Source organism: Papio anubis, chromosome 11 (genome assembly GCF_008728515.1).
Source record: "Papio anubis isolate 15944 chromosome 11, Panubis1.0, whole genome shotgun sequence".
Classification (NCBI taxonomy): Eukaryota; Metazoa; Chordata; class Mammalia; order Primates; family Cercopithecidae; genus Papio; species Papio anubis.
Genome location: NC_044986.1, coordinates 50,026,208 through 50,050,015, shown reverse-complemented (window position 1 = coordinate 50,050,015; position 23,808 = coordinate 50,026,208). Strand labels below are relative to the sequence as shown.

At 35.3% G+C, this 23,808-nt stretch overlaps 1 protein-coding gene across 7 annotated transcripts in view; it reads left to right on the top strand.

Annotated features, from left to right (window-relative positions):
* The window catches only part of PCDH15 (protocadherin related 15), a 914,927-nt gene that overhangs the window by 813,352 nt on the left and 77,767 nt on the right, over positions 1-23,808 (top strand). For all 7 annotated transcript variants that reach the window (XM_031652624.1, XM_031652623.1, XM_031652622.1 and 4 more), the window contains one exon: positions 2,885-3,012. In XM_031652624.1, coding sequence (XP_031508484.1) covers positions 2,885-3,012 — 128 coding nt within the window. The remainder of the gene's footprint in view (positions 1-2,884; positions 3,013-23,808) is intronic.

The following is a 23,808-nucleotide window of genomic DNA, read 5'->3' as shown; positions in this document are numbered from 1 at the left end:
TTTTTAAGGATATGGTGAAAAATTCACTACGTATTAAAATGTATTTGTCAATTAAAAAGTGGATTAGTGTAGAATTGTTTGAAAAAAAATGAGTAATCTGATAACTCAAAATCACGAGTTTCTTAAAGTTCTACCTGTAATAGAGTCCATGTATTTTATAATACCCTTCTTTTTTCTTCAAGACTTTGTAAAGTTTGTAGGTTTGCGTGCATACATGCATGTGTGTGTGTGTGTGTGTGTGTGTGTCTGTGAGGGGTTTGGGATTATGTACGTACACACACAGTTACAGCCACAAACTCGCAATATCTATCAATGATAATAAAATTGAGAGAAGAGTAAAATAAAACCAAATAACCATCTTAGATTATTAAGAGCCTTATATTTTATGCTAAATGGTTTAATATAAATTGTTTATGTTTTGAAGATTATATATTTTATCTCACATAGTGGTAACCAGAGTAGCTAACACATGGCAGTCCCTCAAAAGTTATAATGGATGTTTAAAGAAACAATTAAATGATAGAATGTACATATAAATGGTGGTTGGTTTAACATTTGCTTCAGTGTATCCTATTTGTATTTTGTAATGTCTCTGTTAAACGTACATATGAGACTGGGTGAGGTGGCTCACGCCTGTTATCCCAGCACTTTGGGAGGCCGAGGCGGGCGGATCACGAGATCAGGAGATGGAAACCATCCTGGCTAATGCAGTGAAACCCCGTCCCTACTAAAAATACAAAAAAATAGCTGAGTGTGGTGGTGGGTGCCTGTAGTCCCAGCTACTGGGGAGACGGAGGCAGGAGAATGGTGTGAACCCAGGAGGTGGAGCTTGCAGTGAGCTGAAATTGTGCCACTGCACTCCAGCCTGGGCGTCGGAGCCAGACTCCATAAAAAAAAAAAAAAAAAAAGTACATATGAATGGTAGTTGTTGGGTTAACATTTGATTTAATGTATCCCATTTGTATATTTTGTAATGTCTTTGTTATATCAGAATGCAGGACACATTAGAAAGACATGACAGGGGAGCAGATGATGTTTAATCACTCCGGTGAGACAACAACAGACTTAAGTATATGGGCAGCTGTGGAGCTGAGAGAAAAATGACACAAGATATATTTATTATGCATTAATTTACCTGCTTATAAGGTTGACATGTAGGATTTGGTTACCATCCAGATATGAAGTTAGGGCTGGGAGGTAAGGGAAGAGATCATGACAAAGTTCTTGTTCTTTGAAAATTGTATAACATTTTAAATGACTCATCCCATTTAAAGAAGAAAATATACATCATCAGTATTTTTCTGAGACTTCTGTAATTCTAAGGGTTCTGAAAAGAAATAGCGCATGTGAATTGTACATGTTTCTGAATGAAAGAGGAAATAAGTGATTGGAAAGGTGATATATTCTAAAATTCCTCTTTTATTTTTAAATTTACAGCTGTTAGCATTTTTTATTCTAGAGATAAAATTGGTCTGCTACTAAACTAAATATGATTTCATTTTGGATGAATTCTGATTGACTGACTAGGGTACAATTCAGAGCCCTGGCACTGCAGGATAGAGAAGCATAATCTGCTATTAGCCCTACATCCCTGCTGGGTTCTCTTCTCTGTTGAGCTAGCATGGTTTTCCTCTTGATTCTACCTCTTCCAGATGACAAATAGAGAAAAACTGAATGAGTATCAGCAGGATAGGAGCAAAATCATAGGGTTAACTCCCTGTTCTCTCTGACCTTTTCCAGGGCAACCAAAAAAACAAACAAACAAACAAACAAAACAGACTATTTCTAAGTTCTTACTAATACAAGCTATTCATTCATTAGTTTATTCAACCAATACAAATGTATACCCATGATGTATCCTGCAAGTACACTGGGGTTAATTAGTTAAAATTGTACAGGAGACATTAAACACAGGTAAAACACCAAAATAAGGACATCCTTGATAAATAGTATGTACATTAATTGCCATATATTTGGTCATAACTGAAATGCATCAGAAAAGTTGACTTAGGTAATACATTAGCAATACTTATTTGACTTTATGTTTTTATGAAATAAATAGCCACTTATTTCCCATTTTATTTGGTTTATAAGTTAATTTTATATATTAATTTGTTTTTTAAAAGGTCATTTTTGGACTAGTGACAAGTACCACATTTCTTATTAAAGGTGTAATGATTTGAGGGAGGTTCTAACATTTGATGATGACATGTATCATTTATGGTACATTTACTGTTATTTAAATGGCAAAATGAAGCATTTATGAGTCATAATGTTATCTTCAGCTACATTGTTTTCAGTGAATGTTAGCCTCTAGCAATGACAGTTTCCAAGGCATGATAAAACTTGTTTTCCATTTGGAAATAAACACCTCACCCAAATACTGTTACTTTTAGTCTTAAAATAAAAATGCTATAGTACAATTTTAAGCTAAAGAAATGCCATTTCTGATTTTATCCTTAAGAATAAATAAATATATATTCATATAATAGTTTATGGCAGTTTCTATTATTTCATAAAGGGTTTACATATTTGTGTCCCATTGGTATAACTGGTATTGTGTGTGAAGTGTTTGTGAACAAGAACAGTTGAATTGTTTCATTAAAATTGGCAGGGTGAAATGTTTTAGCGCCAAATTAAATCAAGTAAAATGAATTACCAGGACATTGTAATTAAAAGAAATAACAGCAACTTAACATTTTTATACCAGAAGCATCATTATCAGGGTCCCCCTGAATTTGGGGGTACTAGGCATGCCATCTAGAAATGGCTTTTGATTTATTTTCAGTGTTTCCCAGAAAAAGTGCAGCAAGTATTTACTTCGGTGCTTTTTTTCCCCCATGAATAACCACCAGTAAAAAATGTATCATTTCTTGTCCTCCAGGCAATACAGCTAAAGTATACATTGAGATTCAGGATGAAAATAATCATCCCCCAGTGTTTCAGAAAAAATTCTACATCGGAGGTGTATCTGAAGATGCAAGAATGTTTACTTCTGTACTCAGAGTGAAGGTATGAGAAATTATGTTAATATACAGAACTAAAATAAAAGGAAAGCTTGGGTTTTGCAGATAAGCTGTAACCCTATAGTTGGCATTAACTGCATACTTACGCTATATAAACAAAAGCCTGAAACTTGGAGCTATATTAGTTTAGTTATCTAAACTCAATACAGATTATATCAGGTAAGCACTTAGCAACTTTTTGAGTTTTATTTTACTATGAAAATAGTAACAAAATATTTATGATGTTTTACATTGAATAAGATGTTGAAATGTATGTATTTTCTTAGTGGTTTGTATTCCTCCAGTAGGATAACTCAAAGGATTCTCAAAATGGAATCTCTAATGACAAATATTAAATTACCACTTCTAGTAGAAGAAATAGTGTAATAAATTAAGTAACGATTTTTTTTCTGAAATAAATGTTTGAATTTTAAATACTGATTGAGTGAAAGTAAAAAAATAACTCTACCAATTTTAGTACTTTACTAAAAGTTACAAAGATCTTGATGTCTCAGAAAATGTTGGCTTGTTTGGAATTTCAAAAATGCAGTATCTAAGACCAAAGTTGTAAATTTTCAATTTTTTTCTTTATTTATCATCAAATGATTATTACTAATGACTATAATTGTTTATAATCAAATGTTTATGACTATTTGTAATTAACTGTGTGTTACTAATGTTTTATTATTTAGAAAAAATTTTAAAGATTGCATTTTACTGAGGAAAAAGTTTAGATGCTAAACATTTTGGATTCTCAATTGCAGAGTTAATTTTGGACAGCATTTCAATGGTTAACTTGTAAATAGCTGTAAATTGCACATAAAACCTAAACATCTCTGGCAAATCTAGCTTTTGATTGCCTCTAGTTTTGCACATGAATAATTGCCTTTATTTTCCTATTACCAGGAGCATCATGATTAGAGCTCTTCTTACGTGTAGTTTTATCACCTATCAAACACTCTCAGTAAGAAAAAAATTCAACCTAATTGTGTTGGGCTTGCAAAATAGCTCTTCCACTATGCCAAGTACAGACCCCTGATCTGAATCAGCAGTTTAACTAAAAGTAGTTCACAAATCTGTCACTCATTATATTTAATTTATGTTGTTAACCACAAGTAAGCATCCTTTGTAGCTGATTTTTATCTCATTTTGTATTTTAGTCTTATTAACTCTTAATTGATTTAGTTCTATCATTTAGTCAAATATGTTTGAGTACCTATAATGTGCTAAACACTGTTCTAGAAGTTGGATCTAGAGCAATTGAAAAAGCAAACAAACAAACAATCAAAGTTTCCACCTGAGTAATGCAGGCAAACTAGTTGAAGAAATGAATAAATCAGTAAGTTATGTAGTGATAAATTCTAAGGGGAAAAAAAAGGTTGACAAGGGAAGAATGAGAGTGGTGCTATTTTAGATAATAAAGTCAAGATAGTTCTTTTGGGATAAAACTGAAACAGTGACCTGAATAAAGGAAAAGATCAAGACTTGTGGATTCTTAAGTGAGCAGCATTCTGGGATTACTTTGTAAAGCCCTAAAGGCAGACAGGGAGCTGGAGGCTAGTGTGAATTAAAAAGTCTGATAGGAAATGAGATCAGAAATGTACCTGGGGCTAGAATATGGGATTTGTTCTAGGTGTGTTGGAAAGAAAGCTTTTGAATGATTTAAACAGTTATGACATAATCCAATATAAAAAGATTATTGTCGATGCTGTGCAGGGAGGATGTCGGGAATGGGTAACACAGTGTTTTGGACAAGTAGAGTTAAATGCATGACAAGTCCAGGCAAAATTTGACAGTAGGTTGAATGATGTTGATAGGCTATGGAGACCTTGAGAAGGGGGTTAAAATATAGAACATATAGGATTTGCTGATGAATTATTCAGGGGACATTAGGAAAAATCAAGAATGACTTGGTGGTTTTTGTCCTGAACAGATCCCCATATCTCCTCCACTGCCTATTGTGATGGCAGTAATCAAGGTTCATGAGGCTTTTTCAGTACGAAAACCTAATTCTTGGCAAGGCAGTTGCAAATGCTGACCTAGACTTGAGAGCAAAAAAAGGGGTCAAGATGAAATCACCCAGAAAATGGGTTTGACAAAAAAATACAAAGTCTAAGCTTTGGGAACTTCAGCACTTACAGATCAGGAGAAGAAGGGTGTGGGGATACTGAGATGTTGCTGCCATGAGGTGGCAGGAATACGGGGAAAATACAAGGCCCCTGAACCATGGAAAGAACAAGATTGATAAAAGAGAATCATTGACTGTCAAATGCTACTGTGATTAGAATGTCATTGTGGATTTTTACATCACCACTTATACTACTAATCCTATAGTGTGATGGAGGAAAAAAAGGTAAGCCAAATGTTAAACTAGTCCGCTAATAAAGGAGATTACTCAAAAGGCATGTGATGACTATAACAAGGAAATGTAATGGGTGGTATTATCTGATGTCATTCACTTCGGAGGAATTGGGACTGAGTGTCAAAGGAGTCAGAAGGATGCTTGCTCTGTACTCCTAGGCTCTGTGCTATGTAAATTATGGGAGTCACTACTGGGAGATCTACAGAAAGCAGCGTCTTTTGTCAAGGAGGGGTATAGGGAGAAAGAAGGAATCAAAAAGTATAGGTAACACTAAGAGGGAAAGTTGAATATTTAGGGGATTTTGTTGATGATGGACTGTGATTTCCAAGGAATTCTGAGGAAAGTTTGGTAGTAGGGGAAAAGTCCAGTGAGATACTGAGTCTTAATAAGGTGTGTAAAGACATTGCATTGAAAGAAGCATCTGGGTGGGGAGATATGCCCTGGACAGTATGCATGGACTTCTTGTGATGAGGTATACAGTGATGGGAGTGATTGTGTCTCCAGACTACTGAGAACTCTAAGGAACCCTCCCCCTTCAAACAATCAGAGGGTTATTCAGACTAGGGAAAGGGGTCCTTTCTAGGAAACCAACTTCATGCAATATAATATACTAGGCACTTTATACAAGAGTCAGAGAAAGAAGGGAGAGAGAGAGGCAGAGAGAGGGGGAGAGAGAGAGACAGAGAAAAAAAAGTTTAGTAATGTGTTGATGTAAGCGTATGCTATAATAATAAAGTCAAGTAGGAGAGCACAAATTGTCATGTGGATTCAAAGGAAGAAAACATTTCAGTTGGTGAATGAACATAAAGGTTTTCTGGAGGATGAAGAATTTAAGACTAGCACTGAAGGGTGGTTATATATATATATATTTTTTTTTTCAAAGTGAAACCTATATGAGGAAGACAGTCTAAGTAGACGAAACAAATTAAGTAAGCCAAAACCCAGAAGAAGCAAAGTGCAGAGCATATTTGAGTGATAGGAGGCAAGGGATTTAGGAGGGGACGGGAGTTATAAATCCTTAGTTTAACAATTCCATTTGCTGCCTTTAGCCTTGAAGCCTGGAATCTTCTCCTTTCCAGAATTTAATCAGAGCATGAGTTAAGCAGTTCTTCTCATTTTATACTTAGAGCAACAAAAATATTAATGGAAACAGCACTGAATCAGGGCCAGCTCATCTGTGGTGTTTGAAGGAAGGAAAGATGATTTTAAAAATGGGAAGTAGCCCATGATTGTGAAAGAGGTGTTTCTACCAATTGCTATACAATATTAGGTAATGGTAGATCATCTACTATGCGAGCAAGTTTGTGGGGTTTTTTTGTTTGTTTGTTTGTTTTGGTCCATGACACAATGCAGAATGATAAAAGTTAAATGTAAATATGTACTTTGTGTAAGAAGGGAAAGAAGAATTGTTACATAGAATAGGATTGACAAAGTAAGAGAAGACTTTGAAATAGCAATGAATAAGGCTATACTAGCTTATAAGATGAGTAGTGAATTTGGGGCATTATTTTTAAAATATGCTACAGGTAAAGTGACACAATAAAACCATTGTAGAAATGAAATATCCAATATAAGTAATAATATAGTAAAAACAGTTGTACATCTGCTCTGAAGTGGCATACCTAATACACTTAAAAACTTGTTCTTAGTTCATTTTTTAAAGAAAATATATACTGTGTTCTTACCCTGTACTGAAAATATGGAAGCAGACAAAATAGACTCTCTCTTCCCTTATAGAAGCCACATTCTAGTAAACTAGACCCCTCCCCCCAAAAAAGTAAATAAATAAAAACATATGTTATAATTAAATCTAGATGGACAAAATACCTAATATAGTTTCAGTTCACATTTACACTATACTGAGTGGAAAATAATATAATTATCTGAAATTTAGGTGAAGATAAGTTTTAAATTATTCTGTTTGTACCACTGAGTTAATTTAAGTGAAGTCTCCTTGGATTTTATGGACTCACTTTATCTGAGTGTAGTAGACACCATTAGTTGGCCATTTCTCCTTCCTCATGCTTTAACAGAAGTTCAGTTTTATTTAGGCATTATTTTGGGGGATCATGTGCTTCAGGGGAACTGAAGCCTATTCCAAGGTGGTGAAAAATGACTGGTCAGAGCCAATCATTCCTGTCCTGTTATCTTTGCAAATGATTGGTTTGCACGTCGATATGTGAGTCATTTTTGAGCAGTTCTTGTTAAGGGAGGTCTCCTGAGGATGTTCTAGGACAAAGACATATAAAGACATGTAGATATTGGATTTCTGGCTCAATAATTGCTCATGGCTCAAAAATGCTCATGTCACATTTAAGTACATGAATTGTATCAAAAGTGCACAGAACAAAAAAAGTTATCTGAGAAGATCTATATTTACTATGGTTTCATGCTGGGTATCTGTGTCACAACTGGTTCTTCCAAATTGACTTTTGTTAGTGACAAATAATCAGTCATTTTAATTATGAGGAGTGCAAAAAGAAAATCCAATGGTAATTTTTTTTTCTTTAGTCTTTAATCCAAGTAGTTAACATCAGTTAAAATGTCACTTTTAGTGTATACTTAAAATAATTGAAAGTAAGGACTTGATAAGGTATTTGTACACCCATGTTCATAGAAGTGCTATTTACAACAACTAAAAAGTAGAAACAACCCATACAGGGCCGGGCGCTGTGGCTCACACCTGTAATCCCAGCACTTCGAGAGGCCGAGGTGGGCGGATTACGAGGTCAGGAGATCAAGACCATCCTGGCTAACATGGTGAAACCCCGTCTCTACTAAAAATACAAAAAAAAAAAAAATAGCCTTGTGTGGTGGCGGGCACCTATAGTCCCAGCTACTTGGGAGGCTGAGGCAGGAGAATGGCGTGAACCCGGGAGTCAGAGCTTGCAGCGAGCTGGGATCGTGCCACTGCACTCCAGTCTGGGCGACAGAGTGAGATTCCGTCTCAAAAAAAAAAAAAAAAAAAAGAACCCATATGTTCATCTATAGATGAATACATAAACAAAATGTGATATACACATACAATGGAATATTATTTAGTCCTAAAGGGAAATAAATTCTAACACATGTTACATTATGGATTAATGAGGACATAATGCTCTGTGAAATAACCTAGACATGGACAAATATTGTATGACTCCTCTTACATGAGGTTCCTAGGGTAGACAAATTCATAAAGACAGAAAGCAGAATGTTGGCTGCCAGGGGTTGGGGTAGAGTAGGGGGAGGTAAATGTGAAGCTATTGTTTAGTGGCTACTCTGTTGCCGTTTGGGAAGAAGAAGACGTTTTGAGCATGAATGGCAGTGATATTTGCAGAACAATGTGAATACATTTAATGTCACTAAACTGTACACTGAAAAGTGGTTGGAATACTAAGTTTCCTGTTATGTGCACTTTACCACAATAAAGAAATATTTCCAAGAGGAGAGAAGGCATCACATTTATTGAAAGAATGTGAAAACTTATTTTTCAAGCTATTTTTAATTGGTATTCATTCTTTTGAAGCTCTTATGAATGTGAAGCTTATGTCCAAATTCAGAAGTAAGGATTTATATTAGTCAATTTATTTTTCTTGACTATGTACTGTGTTTTTTTAAGCATTTTGTTTCATAAGACACCAGTTGCAACAGTATGGCAGTGATGCGCATTGTGGAAACATGCTAATCCTCTCAGCCTGCCAGGAGGTCATATCAGAATCTGCATTACCTTGTAAGTTGAAAAAGCCTCCCCACAATTCTGAGTCCTCCTTCTCTAGGGCAGGCCAGTAGTTGAACATCATTAACTGAAATGTCCTACACCAGCGGTCCACAACGTTTTTGGCATCAGGGACCGGTTTTGTGGAAGACAATTTTTTCACAGACAGGAGTGGGGAGGGGATGGTTTGAGGATGATTGAAGCGCATCACATTTAGTGTGCACTTTATTTATATTATTATTACATTGTAATATAAAATGAAATAATGATAAAACGCACCATAATGTAGAACCAGTGGAAGCCTGATCTTGTTTTTCTGCAACCAGATGGTCCCATCTGGGTGTGATGAGAGACAACGACAGATCATCAGGCATTAGGTTTCATAAGGAGTGTGCAACCTGGAACCCTCGCATGTGCAGCTCATGATAGGGTTTGTGCTCCTATAAGAACCGGATGCTGCCACTGGTCTGAAAGGAGACAGAGCTCAGGAGGTTATGTGAGCCACGAAGAGTAGCTATTATTACAGATGAAACTTCACTCAGTCACCCACCACTCACTTCCTTCTGCGTGGCCCGGTTCTTAACAGGTCACGGACTGGTAGTTGTCCATGGCCTGAGGGTTGGGGACCCCTGTCCTACACTAATGAAAAATGACTGATGAATATGGTTACATCAGAATAGCAAACTGCTGCAACAAGGGTGTTCTAAATGACTGAGTGAAGCAATATGTTAAAAGCAAATACTTTCAACATCTATTAAAAATATATATCTCAAAGTAGCGGTATCCAGAACATAGAAAGAACTGTAAAAAAGCAACTATGTAGTCAACAGAAAAATAGAAAACATGATGAATACTTGTAATATTTGTAATTTTTTGTGTGAAGTAGGAAGGTTTTAGCTAGGCCTTTGAACATTAACTTTTTGTTTCTCCTGGGCTTTGAAGAAATGTTAATGGATAAATATTCCCTAATTCATAATAATAACTGTGATTTAGTTGTCATTATTATTTTTCTGAGAACTATGGAACGCCATTTACTTATTTTAGCCTACACTATTTAAATAAATAAATAAAATGAAGAATAAATACAATAATATCAATTAAAATAAAACAAGTAAATTAAAACATTGATTTATGCAGTAGATGCAGTTACTTCTTCTTTTTTTTTTTTTGAGACGGAGTCTCGCTCTGTCGCCCAGGTTGGAGTGCAGTGGCCGGATCTCAGCTCACAGCAAGCTCCGCCTTCTGGGTTTACGCCATTCTCCTTCCTCAACCTCCCAAGTAGCTAGGACCACAGGTGCCCACCACCTCGCCCGGCTAATTTTTTTGTATTTTTTAGTAGAGACGGGGTTTCACTGTGTTAGCCAGGATGGTCTCAATCTCCTGACCTCGTGATCTGCCCGTCTTGGCCTCCCAAGGTGCTGGGATTACAGGCTTGAGCCACCGCGCCCAGCCGATGCAGTTATTTCTTATTGCACTTTTGGGAAAATTGAAGCTGAGTAAGGCTGGATAACTTTCCCAGTATTACTCAGCCAAATACCCAGTGAAGTTGGAATTTAAAGTTAGGTCTACCTTAGTTCAAGAACTTTTCTTGTAACCTCTTACATTGCTTCCCAAGAGAAATGAGGAGTAGAATCCTGCTATAAAATAAGAGAGCATACTAACTTTCTGTGAAAAATTAGGAGACAAGTAAAAAGGCAATGAATTTATTTTCAACTCGAGATGACCTGTGTAAATTGTGGTACCTCCTGTTAAGGTAACAAGTAAGATTTGATTTTAAAAACACTTTTCAAATTGTTAATTAATTTTTTCAGTTGATTTCATGTTGTCTTAACTGCAACAATAGCATTTATTGCAAATACGGGAAGATGTTAAATTGTTAAATGTGATCAAGATTAATTTTAAAAAATTCTGAACTATGAAGATATTTTCCAGAAGTTAATGCAGTAAGAATTAATCTCATTCTTTACAAGTTGCAAATGTGGAAAAACAGTGTCTCTATTGAAAGTTAAAAAGATTTTGAACATTGTATTTTTGAATTATTAAAGATGCTAAATTTAAGAAATATATGGACTAAAAGAAAACAATATTGTGAAAAAGCAGCAAGAAAAAAGACTTATCACTTACTGGATGATAGTTTATTACATTTTCAAAATAAGCACAAATGGTGATGAGAGGTTTCAGCAGAGTGATGCTGTGGATAGAAAAAAGCCACAGCCATGGTCAGAGGATGCAAATTTCCTTAGTAGCAAAAGGTATAGAAATGCACAAGGTTAACAATGTAGGGTAATACATAATGTTTCTAGACAGAGGTTAGGGCTCCTGGGGGCTCCTGGTCTCTAGCCCTATACTTGCTCACCTGGGTCTTAGGCAAAACATCTCCAGCACATTTCTGAATTTTTAATGTATTTCTCCCAAGTAGCATCTCTTTAATTTACAGAGAACACTGCGTCACAGGAGCAATAAGTCACTTTCCCAACATGTGCAGCTAGTTGGGAGTGAGGCTACAATTTACAGCCTGGCATTCTTCTTCCGAGACCAAGCTCAACCATGTTTCCAGTGGAAGAGCACTGGACTGACATTCTAATCACTCCGATTCAGTTCTGGGTGTGCTCCTATCTCTCTGTGAGACTTTATGCTCCATCACTCTGCACCACAGATGTCTTCTTACATAAATACTGCTTTAGAAGCAGGTTCTCTTTTAAAATTCTTAAGCTGATGGTTTGCTTATTTATATGTTATTTACTGTTACAATGTCAAGTGTCCTGTGACAACTGTTATCCTTGAGAACCACATTTTAGAGGTCAAACAGCATAGATTACTTAGTTCTGAAATCCAAATCACCATTTATGTTTTACACTATTTGTGGTTTATGTTACTTAAAAGCTAGTGAGTTATTTTGTGACAATTTTCTTCCAAGTTACATACAGAACAGATGTAAACAAGAACCAGCCCGAAGTAAAGGTCCCATAAAACACTAATTTTGGTTCCCCATTGCCAAGTATGAGGAACCTCTCTCATGGTTTCACGGGACAGGTGTTTTCACTGGTTTCCTTCCATCTACTGCCATACCACCCTGAATGCGCCCAATCTCATCTGGTTTCCTTCATGTTTTGGCACAGTATTTGACCTTGTATGGTTTGTACTTTGAATTAAGCAAACATATGTAGGTGCCTGAGGGTGCATTGCCTTCTTGACTATGACCCTGTAACTGAATCACCATATGTCTAGTTTAGCACTTAAACCAATTAGACTGTTATCATTTATCTGCATGCATGATTCTCCTGCTGGAATTTAAAATTCATCTAAGCAGACAGTATGCTTTCCCACCAACTTAAAGACATTACATATTGTGCTTAACATTTCAAATTGACGTTTGTTTAAAATTGTATTTATTGATTTTAATTTAGTTTAACTTTATTTTATTTCAATAGTTTTTGGGTACAACAAACCCCCATGACACAAGTTTACCCATGTAGCAAACCTGCACTTGTACTCCTGGGTTTTAAAAAAAAGTTTAGCAAAAAAGTATTTTGGGGAGACCAAGTGGTTTTTGGTTACATGGATGAGTTCTTTAGTGAAGATTTCTGAGATTTTGGTGCACCTGTCATCTGAGCAACACACACTGTACCCAATGTGTAGTCTTTTATCCCTTACCCTCCTCCCACTCTGTCCCCCGAGTCCCCAAAGTTCATTATATTATTCTTATGCCTTTGCGTCCTCATAGCTTAGCTCCCACTTACCGATAAGAACATACAGTATTTGGTTTTCCATTCCTGAGTTATTTCACTTAGAATAATGGCTTCCAACTCCATCCAGGTTGCTGTAAATGCCATTGTTTCTATTGTTTTTATGGCTGATTAATATTCAATGGTGTATATACACTACATTTTCTTTATCCACTCATTGGTTGATGGGTATTTAGGCTGGTTCCAGATTTTTTGCATTGAATTGTGCTGCTATAAACGTGTGTGCAAGTACCTTTTTCATATAATGACTTCTTAAAATTTTATTTATTTATTTTTACATATACTCATGTCTTTTAACCTGCTTAAAACATGTTGCATGAATGATCATTTCAAATTCATAAAGTATATTTGACATTAAACTCTTTTGGGTTGATTACAAGATAGAATAACATCACCCTGGACTTCCCTATGGATTTCACTTCTTACCAAATTAGAAACTCAGACTTGATGATAGCTTTATGAATGTTATGCATATGTCATAGTTTTACATTTATTTAGCCTCACTGGTGACATCAGATGTGAAGTTTATTTTTTTCTGAACAGAACAACTGGACTATTTTTGTTACATGATCACAGGCTACATTGTACTTAATATTTTCCTTTTTTTTTCCACTGAGCCTCAAAGTCAAATATTTGATCCATCTTTACCAATTTCAGAATATGAATGCAATACAAATTGTGGTATACTGACTGTCTCTGATTTCCTTTATGTCTTTTACGTTTACTCTGTCATATTTTCTTTCAATTATTTTTAGATTATATCTTATATATTTTTAGAAAATCCTTCACATTTATTTTGAAATTCTGTGGAGCAGATGCACACAGATGATTATGAAAAATCTATTCTGTTTCTACACTGTATTCTGTATTTTATTTTTAAATAATATACAGTCACCATATTGTATAATATATCCCTTATTCTTCCTATATAATTGAAACTTTATATTCTGTTTCAAATAGTCTAATCCTGCATTTTCCTCTGTACAAGCTGAGAATCATGAAAAACATTACAAGTTGCTGATACATAGCATTTCTCCTTATTAGTCTGAACAAGTAAAACATTCTCGTTATGACTTTTTAATATAAGTGGACAAGATGAAGCCTATTTTTGTAGACATAAGTTGAGTATACAATGAAATAATTCTGCATATGTTTTACTCTTTTTCTTTCTTCACCCTCTCCACACAAATCAGTTTTTTTATTGTAGAAGGGACATCAAAAATATCATTCTCCTAGCAAACAATTTATGCCTGTTAATTTGAATGTAATTTAATTAAAATTTTCTTTAATTTTTATTACTAATAATAGAAATAGGACTACTTTTCCCAGGCTATAATTGTCTGAAGAATGGGGAAAGTTTGGATATTTCAAAATAGATGAGGCCAGGCTCGATGGCTCACGCCTGTAATCCCAGCACTTTGGGAGGCCTAGGAGGGTAGATCACGAGGTCAGGAGTTATTCAAGACCAGCCTGGCCAAGATGGTGAAACCCAGTCTCTGCTAAAAACCACAAAAAATTAACCAGGTGCAGTGGCAGGCACCTGTAATCCCAGCACTTTGGGAGGCCTAGGCGGGTAGATCACGAGGTCAGGAGTTATTCAAGACCAGTCTGGCCAAGATAGTGAAACCCAGTCTCTGCGAAAAACTACAAAAAATTAACCAGGTGCAGTGGCAGGCACCTGTAATCCCAGCTACTCGGGAGGCTGAGGCAGGAGAATTGCTTGAACCTGGGCGGCTGAGTTGTAGTGAGCCGAGATACCGCCACTGCGCTCCAGCCTGAGCAACAAAGTGAGACTCTGTCTCAAAACACACACACACACACACACACACACACACACACACACAGATGAAAAGCAATTCTGATAACTGGAAACTGTTTTTTTGTTTGTTTGTTTGTTTTGGTTTTCTTTTTGTTTGTTACTTTTCGTTTTGTTTTTATGGAGTGTTGCTCTGTCACTCAGGCTGGAGGGCAGTGGCTGCCTCAGCATCCCAAGTAGCTGAGATTACAGACTCAAGCCACCACTCCCAACTAATTTTTTTTTTTGTTTTTTCTTGTATTTTTATTAGAAATAGGGTTTCACCATGTTAGCCGGACTGGTCTCAAACACCTGACCTCAGGCAATCTGCCTGCCTCGGCCTCCCAAAGTGCTGGGATTACAGGCAGGAGCTACCACGACCAGCCTGGAGACTTTTTTAAATTAGAGAATTTAGTACTTTTTTATGAATTTGAAGAGCCATTGCACATGATACATGAAAACAAAGTAGTTTATTTGGTAAATAGCCAAATCATTTTGCCTTTCCTAAGCTTGTTGGTGGCTCATATATTTTAAAGTTTGAGTGCACTCTAGCAATATTAGAATTTTATTCAATGCCTGCATATCTCTCAGATGATTAAATGTGTAACAATTCAGGGCATGGGTATGGAATACTATTTTTGGAGGTAAGCTTGCATTTGCTTTTAGGAGGTTTTATAAGTTTTAGAGTAGTGATGATTGTGTGTACTCCCCTATATTATGTTTCAAAAGCCGTATCCTCCATCATCTGTAGAGACCTGTCAGGAATATTGACATTCGGTTCTCCCTTTGAAAACATCAGAATTTTTCTGAAAGTGAAGGCTGCATTGCAAGGCACAATCCAGAAGATAAATTGGGCAAATAAAAACTACTTTTGTCTGAAGATGTCCTGTAATTTCTTGAACCTCCATTTAACTTTGTGCTATACAGACCTGACATGGGAGATCTATAACATAAATATAAGAAAAAAAAAATGAGGAAAATGAGTTTTTAAAAATTGTTTATTCATACTTCTATAAATGGATCTTAGTTTTGAATTGTCTGTTAATATTTCCAATAATAACGGTAAAATACAAGAGTTCCTTAAAATGCGTTATGAAGAAAGTTTAGTTCCAAATAAGCCATAAGAAATAAATGATTCTTCCTAGTAGTTTTAATTAATTTACCTTAAGGGAAACCAGCAGGCCTGGAGAGAGATTTTATGCGTAAAGAGAATACAATTTGCACTGGTTAGTTGTAAGTCACTGAAAATCTGAAAATTGCAGGGACTGTAACATTTTTTTCTTTTTCTTTTTTCTTCAAAAACAGGCAATGAAATGCCTGGATTCACAAAAATGCATTCTAGTGAACAAAAATAATATCTAAACTAGGCATCCCCATCAAGTTGATCTAGAAACTGTATTTGGTAACCACACTAGTTTTTATAAACATAATTCTCTCTTTAATAATGTTTCATTTCACTTGTTTCCAGGATTTTTCCCCCTAGACATTTATGGTCTCTTAGAATCAGAGTAATCTAGAAAAGGACAAAAGTCACTGAGGCTCATAGTAATTTGAAAGACTATCACCACCTGAAGCCAATAGACCCCAAGATATGTTGAATGCTGATATCAAAATAATTTTTTTGTTCTCTTTTTTGGGACAGTGTCTCACTCTGTCACCCAAGCTGGACATGCCGTAGTGCGATCTCAGCTCACTTCAACCTCCGCCTCTGAGTTCAAGCAATTCTCCTGCCTCAGCCTCCCAAGCAGCTGGGACTACAGCCATGTGCCACCATGCCTGGCTAATTTTTTGTATTTTTAGTAGAGATGGTGTTTCACCATGTTAGCCAGGATGGTCTCAATCTTCTCACCTTGTGATCTGCCTGCCTCGGCCTTCCAAAGTGCTGGGATTACAGGCATGAGCCGCTGCGCCCAGCCTAAAATAATATTTTTGATGTATATTTTTTTATTACAAACTGCATACATAATGCAATCTGCATATGCAAAATCACACAAATTCTAAGTGTGCAGCTAGATAAGTATTTACAAAGTGAACACGGTAGTGTAACCAGTGGCCAGGTCAAGAAATAGAACATTACCAGTTCCTGCTCCACATCCCCATAAGAATAACTAGTCTGACTTCCAACCATAAATATGTTTTTCTTGTTTATGAAATTTTTATAGACTTAAGAAAACTGTATTTTTTGTTTGGATTCATTTTCTCACACTATATTCGTGAGATTCATCTATGTTATTATTGCCGGTGGTAATAATTGATTCATTTTCATTGCTCTAGAGAATTTCATTGTGCAAGTATACTACAGTTAATATATCCTATATACTGTCCGTGTAAGTTGTTTGAGGTTTCTTAATATTACAAATATACTGAGGAGTAGAAATTCTAGGTAAGGGGATATTCATAAGTTCAGACTTAACAGATAATATCAAACTGTTTTCCAAAATATTTTACTAATTTATTTCCCCTCAGTAATATCTGAGAACTTCAGATACTTCACAATTTGATTTTGTCTTATTTTTTTTTAGTCATTGTGATGAACATGTGGTGGTTTCTTGTGGTTCATTTACAGTTCCCTAGTAGTTAAGATGGTCAAATGTCTCTTCATATATTTTTTGCCAATATTTGTATACTCTTTATGTGGCGACTATTTTGATCTCATTCTAACATTTTTCTCTGGAGATTCTGTTGTTTGTGTTGTTTTCTCATTAAGTCTTTAGAATTCTTTATATACTCTGGATTGCAGATCTTTATTCAATATATGTATTGGATATATCATCTCTCAAGGTATGGCTTGCATTTTCACCCCATTTATTATGCTTGTTCATGAGCAGAGAATTTTAATACAATTTAATGTATTATTTTTTCATGTTGAGCAACTTTTTGTCTTGTTTAAGAGCCCTTTGAGTAACACAAAAACATGAAGATTTTTTTGTTTATTTCCAACATTTTTGTTTCATATTTTATGTTTACAATCCATATGGAATTTTTGTGTGTGTTTGGAGTGATGTAGGAGATCAAGTTTTTTAAAAAAAATTCTCCTGTGGATATTTAATTGACCAGCATCATTTTCTAAAGAGATCGTTTTTTTTCTCCACTGTACTGACGTTTTCTCTCTGTTCTAAGTCAAATGGTCATGGATGTAAAGGCTGGTTTCTGAATACTTTATTCTGTTTCATTGACCTGTTTGTCTGTCTTTGCATCATTCTGCTGTCTGAATTACTATAGTTTTATAATACCTGATAGTGTAAGTCTCCTGCTTATTTTTTTGTCTTCAAAGTTTGTTGGCTTCTCTTGGCTGTCTCTGTGTGCTCATTACCAAATAAGATTTAGAATCAGCTTATCAATTTCCACAGGTTATAAGTATATTTAACTTAACTAGTAGGGAATTGAAAGCGAACCACAAGAAACCACCACATGTTCATCACAATGACTAAAAAAAAAAAAAAAAAAGTCAGAAAAAATCAAATTGTGAAGTGACTGAAGTTCTCAGATATTCCTAAGGGGATGTAAATTAGTAAAACATTTTGGAAAACAGTTTGGTATTATCTATTAAGTCTAAACTTATATATATCACCTTACCTAGAATTTCTTCTCCTATGTAATTTGTAATACAAATTAGTAATATTAAGAAACCTAAAACAACTTATATGGAAAATATATATATATATATGTAATATGTTGGAATGTTTATTTGTATCCAATTGGTCTATAGATATATATTAAGGAGAATGTCAGCTATACAATTTTGAGCAGAGATGAACATATTTTTGGTCAGTATTTGAACAAACCAGCAAAATCTCTTCTTCTCTGAAGAAAAACTGCGGGAGTGGGTTGGGTTACAGGTTGGAGAAAAATATAATAGCATTTTTTTAAACTATTCTCTTATTTCTTACAACCCATGGTGTATGGCACTGCCAAATTAAGGTGTAGATGTCAAATTATTATAGTATTTCTGTAGTTTTTAATGACTGTTTTCTTTTTTTGAAGATCCTATATTCTTTTATTACCTATGAGTGTGGCTCTGTTGCCCAGGCTGGATGGAGTACAGTGGCGCCATCTCAACTCACTGCAAGCTCCACCTCCCAGGTTCATGCCATTCTGCCTCTGCCTCCTGAGTAGCTGGGACTACAGGCACCCACCACCACGCCCGGCTAATTTTTTGTATTTTTCGGTAGAGACGGGGTTTCACCGCGTTAGCCAGGATGGTCTTGATCTCCTGACCTCGTGATCCGCCCACCTCGGCCTCCCAAAGTGCTGGGATTACAGGCGTGAGCCACTGCACCCGGCCTGTTTCATGAGTTTTAAAAAAGGCAGGGAAGAGAATTGAATTATCATGAGAGTACTGTAATATACTGTAGGAAACAACGAAGAAACGTGAAGCTGTAGAGATATAATTTTTAAAATGTACATTGCATTTCTAAAAATGTTTAACAAGCTTGAAATTAAAAAAAAAAAAGGAAAAAGATTATTCAGCTTTCTGTTAATTTTAAGTTACTCTTCATGGAAGATAAAATAATTCTGACAAAAGGGGAGAAGCTAGTATTTTTCTCATTGGTTAGCAAAGTTTATTCCATCTAACTATTAGTCTTCTCTTAAAGTTAAGGAATTCTCGATATTTAATGTTTGGTAAAATAACGCCACATAGTGTTCTTGTCATTTATAGCAAGAAAGCATGTTTTAGGAAGATGAAATACTGTATTACAGGTGGTAGTAGCTGAGAGATGCCAATAATCAAATACGTAAGGTTGGATCTGAAAGGTTGGTAGGGAGAATGAAAATCAGTATGAACTAGCGTATGTGTTTACTTTGGTTCTTGGTTTCAGAATCCAGGATTATGAGCTACTATAGTATCATTTGGACCTGAAAAAAATTATGTAATCATGCCAACATGTCAAACACAGATTCATAAATCCTTCAAAAACATAAGCACAGACACAGTCCTTGCGGATGTTTTATAAATAGGGCGTTGATAAAGACCCCAAACTGGGCAATAAAAATAGGTGAAAGGGAACAGTCTGCCTCTTAAAAAAGGCAGTTGGAGGGATTTAAACACTCAGCAGAGAACAAATATCATAGGAAAAAATAAACAGTGTGGCTTCCAGACCCAGAAGGCCCGGCCCTGGCAGTGAGCAATGAACATATTCACTTTGAAATTAAGTAACATTTGAATAGGGAAAGACCAGTTGATACTGAAACATCCTCTTTTGAGGAAGGGGCTCTTTTTGGGCTAACTATTCTAGTTCAGAGCGAAAGTAAGAGTGTAAGATGAGGCTGAGCCCAAAGGTGCCAAAAAAAAGAAAAAGAAATGAGGCATACCTGTGAGCAGGAAACGACTAGCAGCTCCTGCTCCAAAAACATGAAGACATGATAGGAATTGCTACAGGAACATTTTATCTAAGTCAATGTTGATTAAAGTTTAATCAAATGTTATGGGTATGCTAAATCCGAAGACTGTGGAAAAAAAAAGGTTAATGAATATAATATATAAAGGATATAAAAATAAAGTTTTGATATATTTAAGTCTAACTATTTTCCAAAAGCATAAAGAGAAAGACAAATGTGAGGTTTTATTTAACCATGAGTGGGCTGTGTAACCAGGAGTGGATAGGTCTCTTACTTTCTGTAAGCAGCAGGTCTGCAGAGTGAGGACAACACTATCTAATGAATTTTATATGAATATAAATGAGAAAATGCGCATAAAGCACTGAGCACTGTTTGTTGCTCTCTCTGAAATCTCTCAATAGACATTCTCTAAATAGACGTTCTCTCAATAGATCTCTCAATAGTCATTGTTACCTATGTTACCTGAGTTCTTTTACCTATAAGATAATAGTAATCTCAAAATCAAAATGTTTCAAACTCAGCATGCACAGTGCGTACATGTTATTAAAAACACAGTTTTATGGAATGCACAGCGATATTTCTTTGCCCTTGAAACTGAATGCTGGGCCTCTCTTTCCAGAATTCACCTTCAGCATTGGTATAGAATGCTAATTTGTCTTCTTAATAGTAGAATAAGGAATAATTATAAGAAGCTGAATACAACTAATAGATTCCTCCATGAAGTCACGACTAGATGAGTTCTCTTTGAGATACAACTAAGTGTATTTTTTTTCATGAGAATATTATTCCACTGAGGAATACTCAAAGTAACTTTTCTAAATCCTTGTATATTTTAAATGAGATAGTTGGTTCTCTTATATGAATACTGACCAAATTAAAATGTTTGAGGCATATTTATATGTTTTAAATGAGTAGTATTATCTGAACACCATGTTATAAAGTATTTCTGTGTAGAATTTTCTTGTTGTCAATGGTTACAGCTTGATATTTTTCTTTGTGGGAGTATGGTAAGCTTAAGAAAAAACAAATAATCTCTATATGTCCAGGTATGAAGTCCTGAGAAACAAACCCTAATAGCACAGCTGGAAACACTTCAGTCTTCAAGCAGTATCAGTATCAACGTATCCAGAGAACAGTTTTTAAAAGAATATTTCTTTTTAAAAAAAAAAAAAAAGACATATTGAAGGTTTTTTGGTCCTTGTCATACCACAGCTTATCATAAAATTGAGTGAGATTATATTATAGTAATTAATATACATCTGCTAAGTGCAAATAAATCTTGAAGTTCTCTTAATTAAAGTAGAAAAAATGGAAAAGGCAATTAAATTTATTAAATAAGTTTTCTTTAGAAGGGAGGAGCACAATCCATATGAAAAGTAAGCCCAGCCTAGGAAAGGCCAGCAAGTTAAGGATGTTTATAGAGAGCCCATAAATACCCCATTGTATATAGATATGGTGAAAATTGCCATTTTTCAAAAGTATTAATAGAAATTTCTGAATGGCAGAGCATTTATTTTTCATTATTAAAGAATGAATTACCTATAAAATATTGAACAACAAAGCAGTTCTTTCTTTGGCATTAATGAATCACAGCATGACACATTATCTTTCCTGGCACCTCTTGAGAGTATTAATGGTATATTATGTTAATAATCATCATGAAAATTAGGGGTAACTAATGAGAAAAGAAAAATAATACAATGAGAATGTGTATCTCACCTACATTTATAAGGGTCTGGTTAGCATTAAATGCAATTAAAACATTGGATTATCTTTCAACATGAAATTTAATGAAGTAGCATCACTAATAAGGATACAAGCAACTCTATGTCCTGCCAGTGTTTGTCTTCTGCTGTGTCCTGAAAAAGAGGTGTAGAGATAAAGCTGCTTGTCTTAATGTAATTCCTACTGGACTTAACAGTGTCTACACAGAAGGAAAAACGTGAGAAATATTATACTGCAATTTTTAATGAAAGCTATCTGTTCAGGACAGGTGTTATCTCTTTCTGAACCAAGGAAACTGATAATAATCTTCAGCCCACCACATTCCTTTCTCAGTACAATCAGTTTTTTGGCAAACTCCACATGGGGCTTGGAGTCAGAGACTATATATTCTGCTCACCAGCTGTGTGATTTGGGGTCATTAATTTAATCTTCTATGGTTTAGAAATGGAACCCAAGGAATGACTTTTATTCTTTCTAACTACCAGAATTAAGAAATGTGTATGATACCCTCTTTGTAAATGGTGTAGAGCAGAGCAGGACACTGAGTCAACTTTCAGATGATTTCTTACCTTTCCCAGATGTTCCTCAAATATAGTCTTCTGTTCCTTACTCCTTTTCAGTACGAAACTCAACCTGCATTTAATCACCTCGGTAGATGTCAGTATCAGCCCCTGAAGATTTGGCTGAAGAACAATTTGGATTACAGCAAGTTGGCCAAAGGCAAGTCAGTTAAAGATAGATTGAGCAGTGCTATTTTTTGGCCATATCAAATCAAAACAAACAATTTTTTTACAAAAATAGGCCGGGCGCAGTGGCTCACACCTGTAATCCCAGAACTTTGGGATGCCAAGGCGGGCAGGTCACCTGAGGTCAGGAGTTCAAGACCAGCCTGGCGAACATGGCGAAACCCCATCTCTACTAAAAATACAAAAATTAGCCGGGCGCAGTGATGCGCACCTGTAATCCCAGCTACTCGGGAGGCTGAGGCAGGAGAATCGCTTGAACTCAGGAGGCAGAGGTGGTGGTGAGTCAAGATCGTGCCACTGCACTCCAGCCTGGGCAACAGAGTGAGACTCCATCTCAAACAAAACAAAACAAAACAAAGGACTATTAAACGTGAATGTTATTTAGAAACTATCTTTCAAGCTTTGGTAATGTTGATGTTCTCTGGGGGTTATTTTACAACAATTTATAGATGTGTATGTATTCACTTAAAAATACACATATCTTTCTTCCTGCCATGCAAAGGACATTTGTGAGGAACCTAGTGTAGATGACCTGCTTCTGGGTCAGAGTTTTTTCAGTGGCAGAGCAATTTCTTCCCTGCAGTCTACTGAATATCAGCCCTTAGCACAGGGATTTGTAAAATCAAAGATTTAACGAATAAGAAAAGAGAAAAAGGAGATGATGATGCAAAGAAAAACATATATCTCTATGAATAATTTTACTTGATCATTATGATATTTTTATCCTACTCTTTTTGTTGTATGATGTTTAAAATAGAAAAAGGTTAAAACAAAAAAATTATTCATGGCTGGCTAATGACAAAAAAAAAAAAACAACTAGATTACAAAGCTATAGGATGGCATGATCCTAGTTTGCTGAAAGAATATACACACATATATACATATATGAATACGTAGACTACACACACAGTTGTATATGTGTATGCATATGTGTGTATATGTGTGTGTGTGTATTCTTATGTATTTTTATGTGTATACATGTGTGTATTCTTTCAGTAAACTAGGATCATAATATCCTATATGTATATGTGTGTATGTAGATATATGTATATACATATGTACATCAAAAAAACATAAAGGAACAAACACCAATGTTAATGATGCCTGTAAATGGATAAAATTATAAAGTTTTTGTATTTCTTGGTCCATTTACATTTAATGGTATTTTTCTAATACGCAAGAAGCAATAAAGCATTTTATATATTAAACGCATTATCAAAGACTACTGGCCATTCATATTTTTTCAATTTTTCATCTTTACACATAATACAGAGCATTAATAATTAGATGTAAAAGATTTGGGAATATTTTAAAAGAAAAACAGAGGGAAAAGCAAATACATTCTAATAACTTTGCAAAGAGATATGCATAAAGTATTACAATTCCATCAGT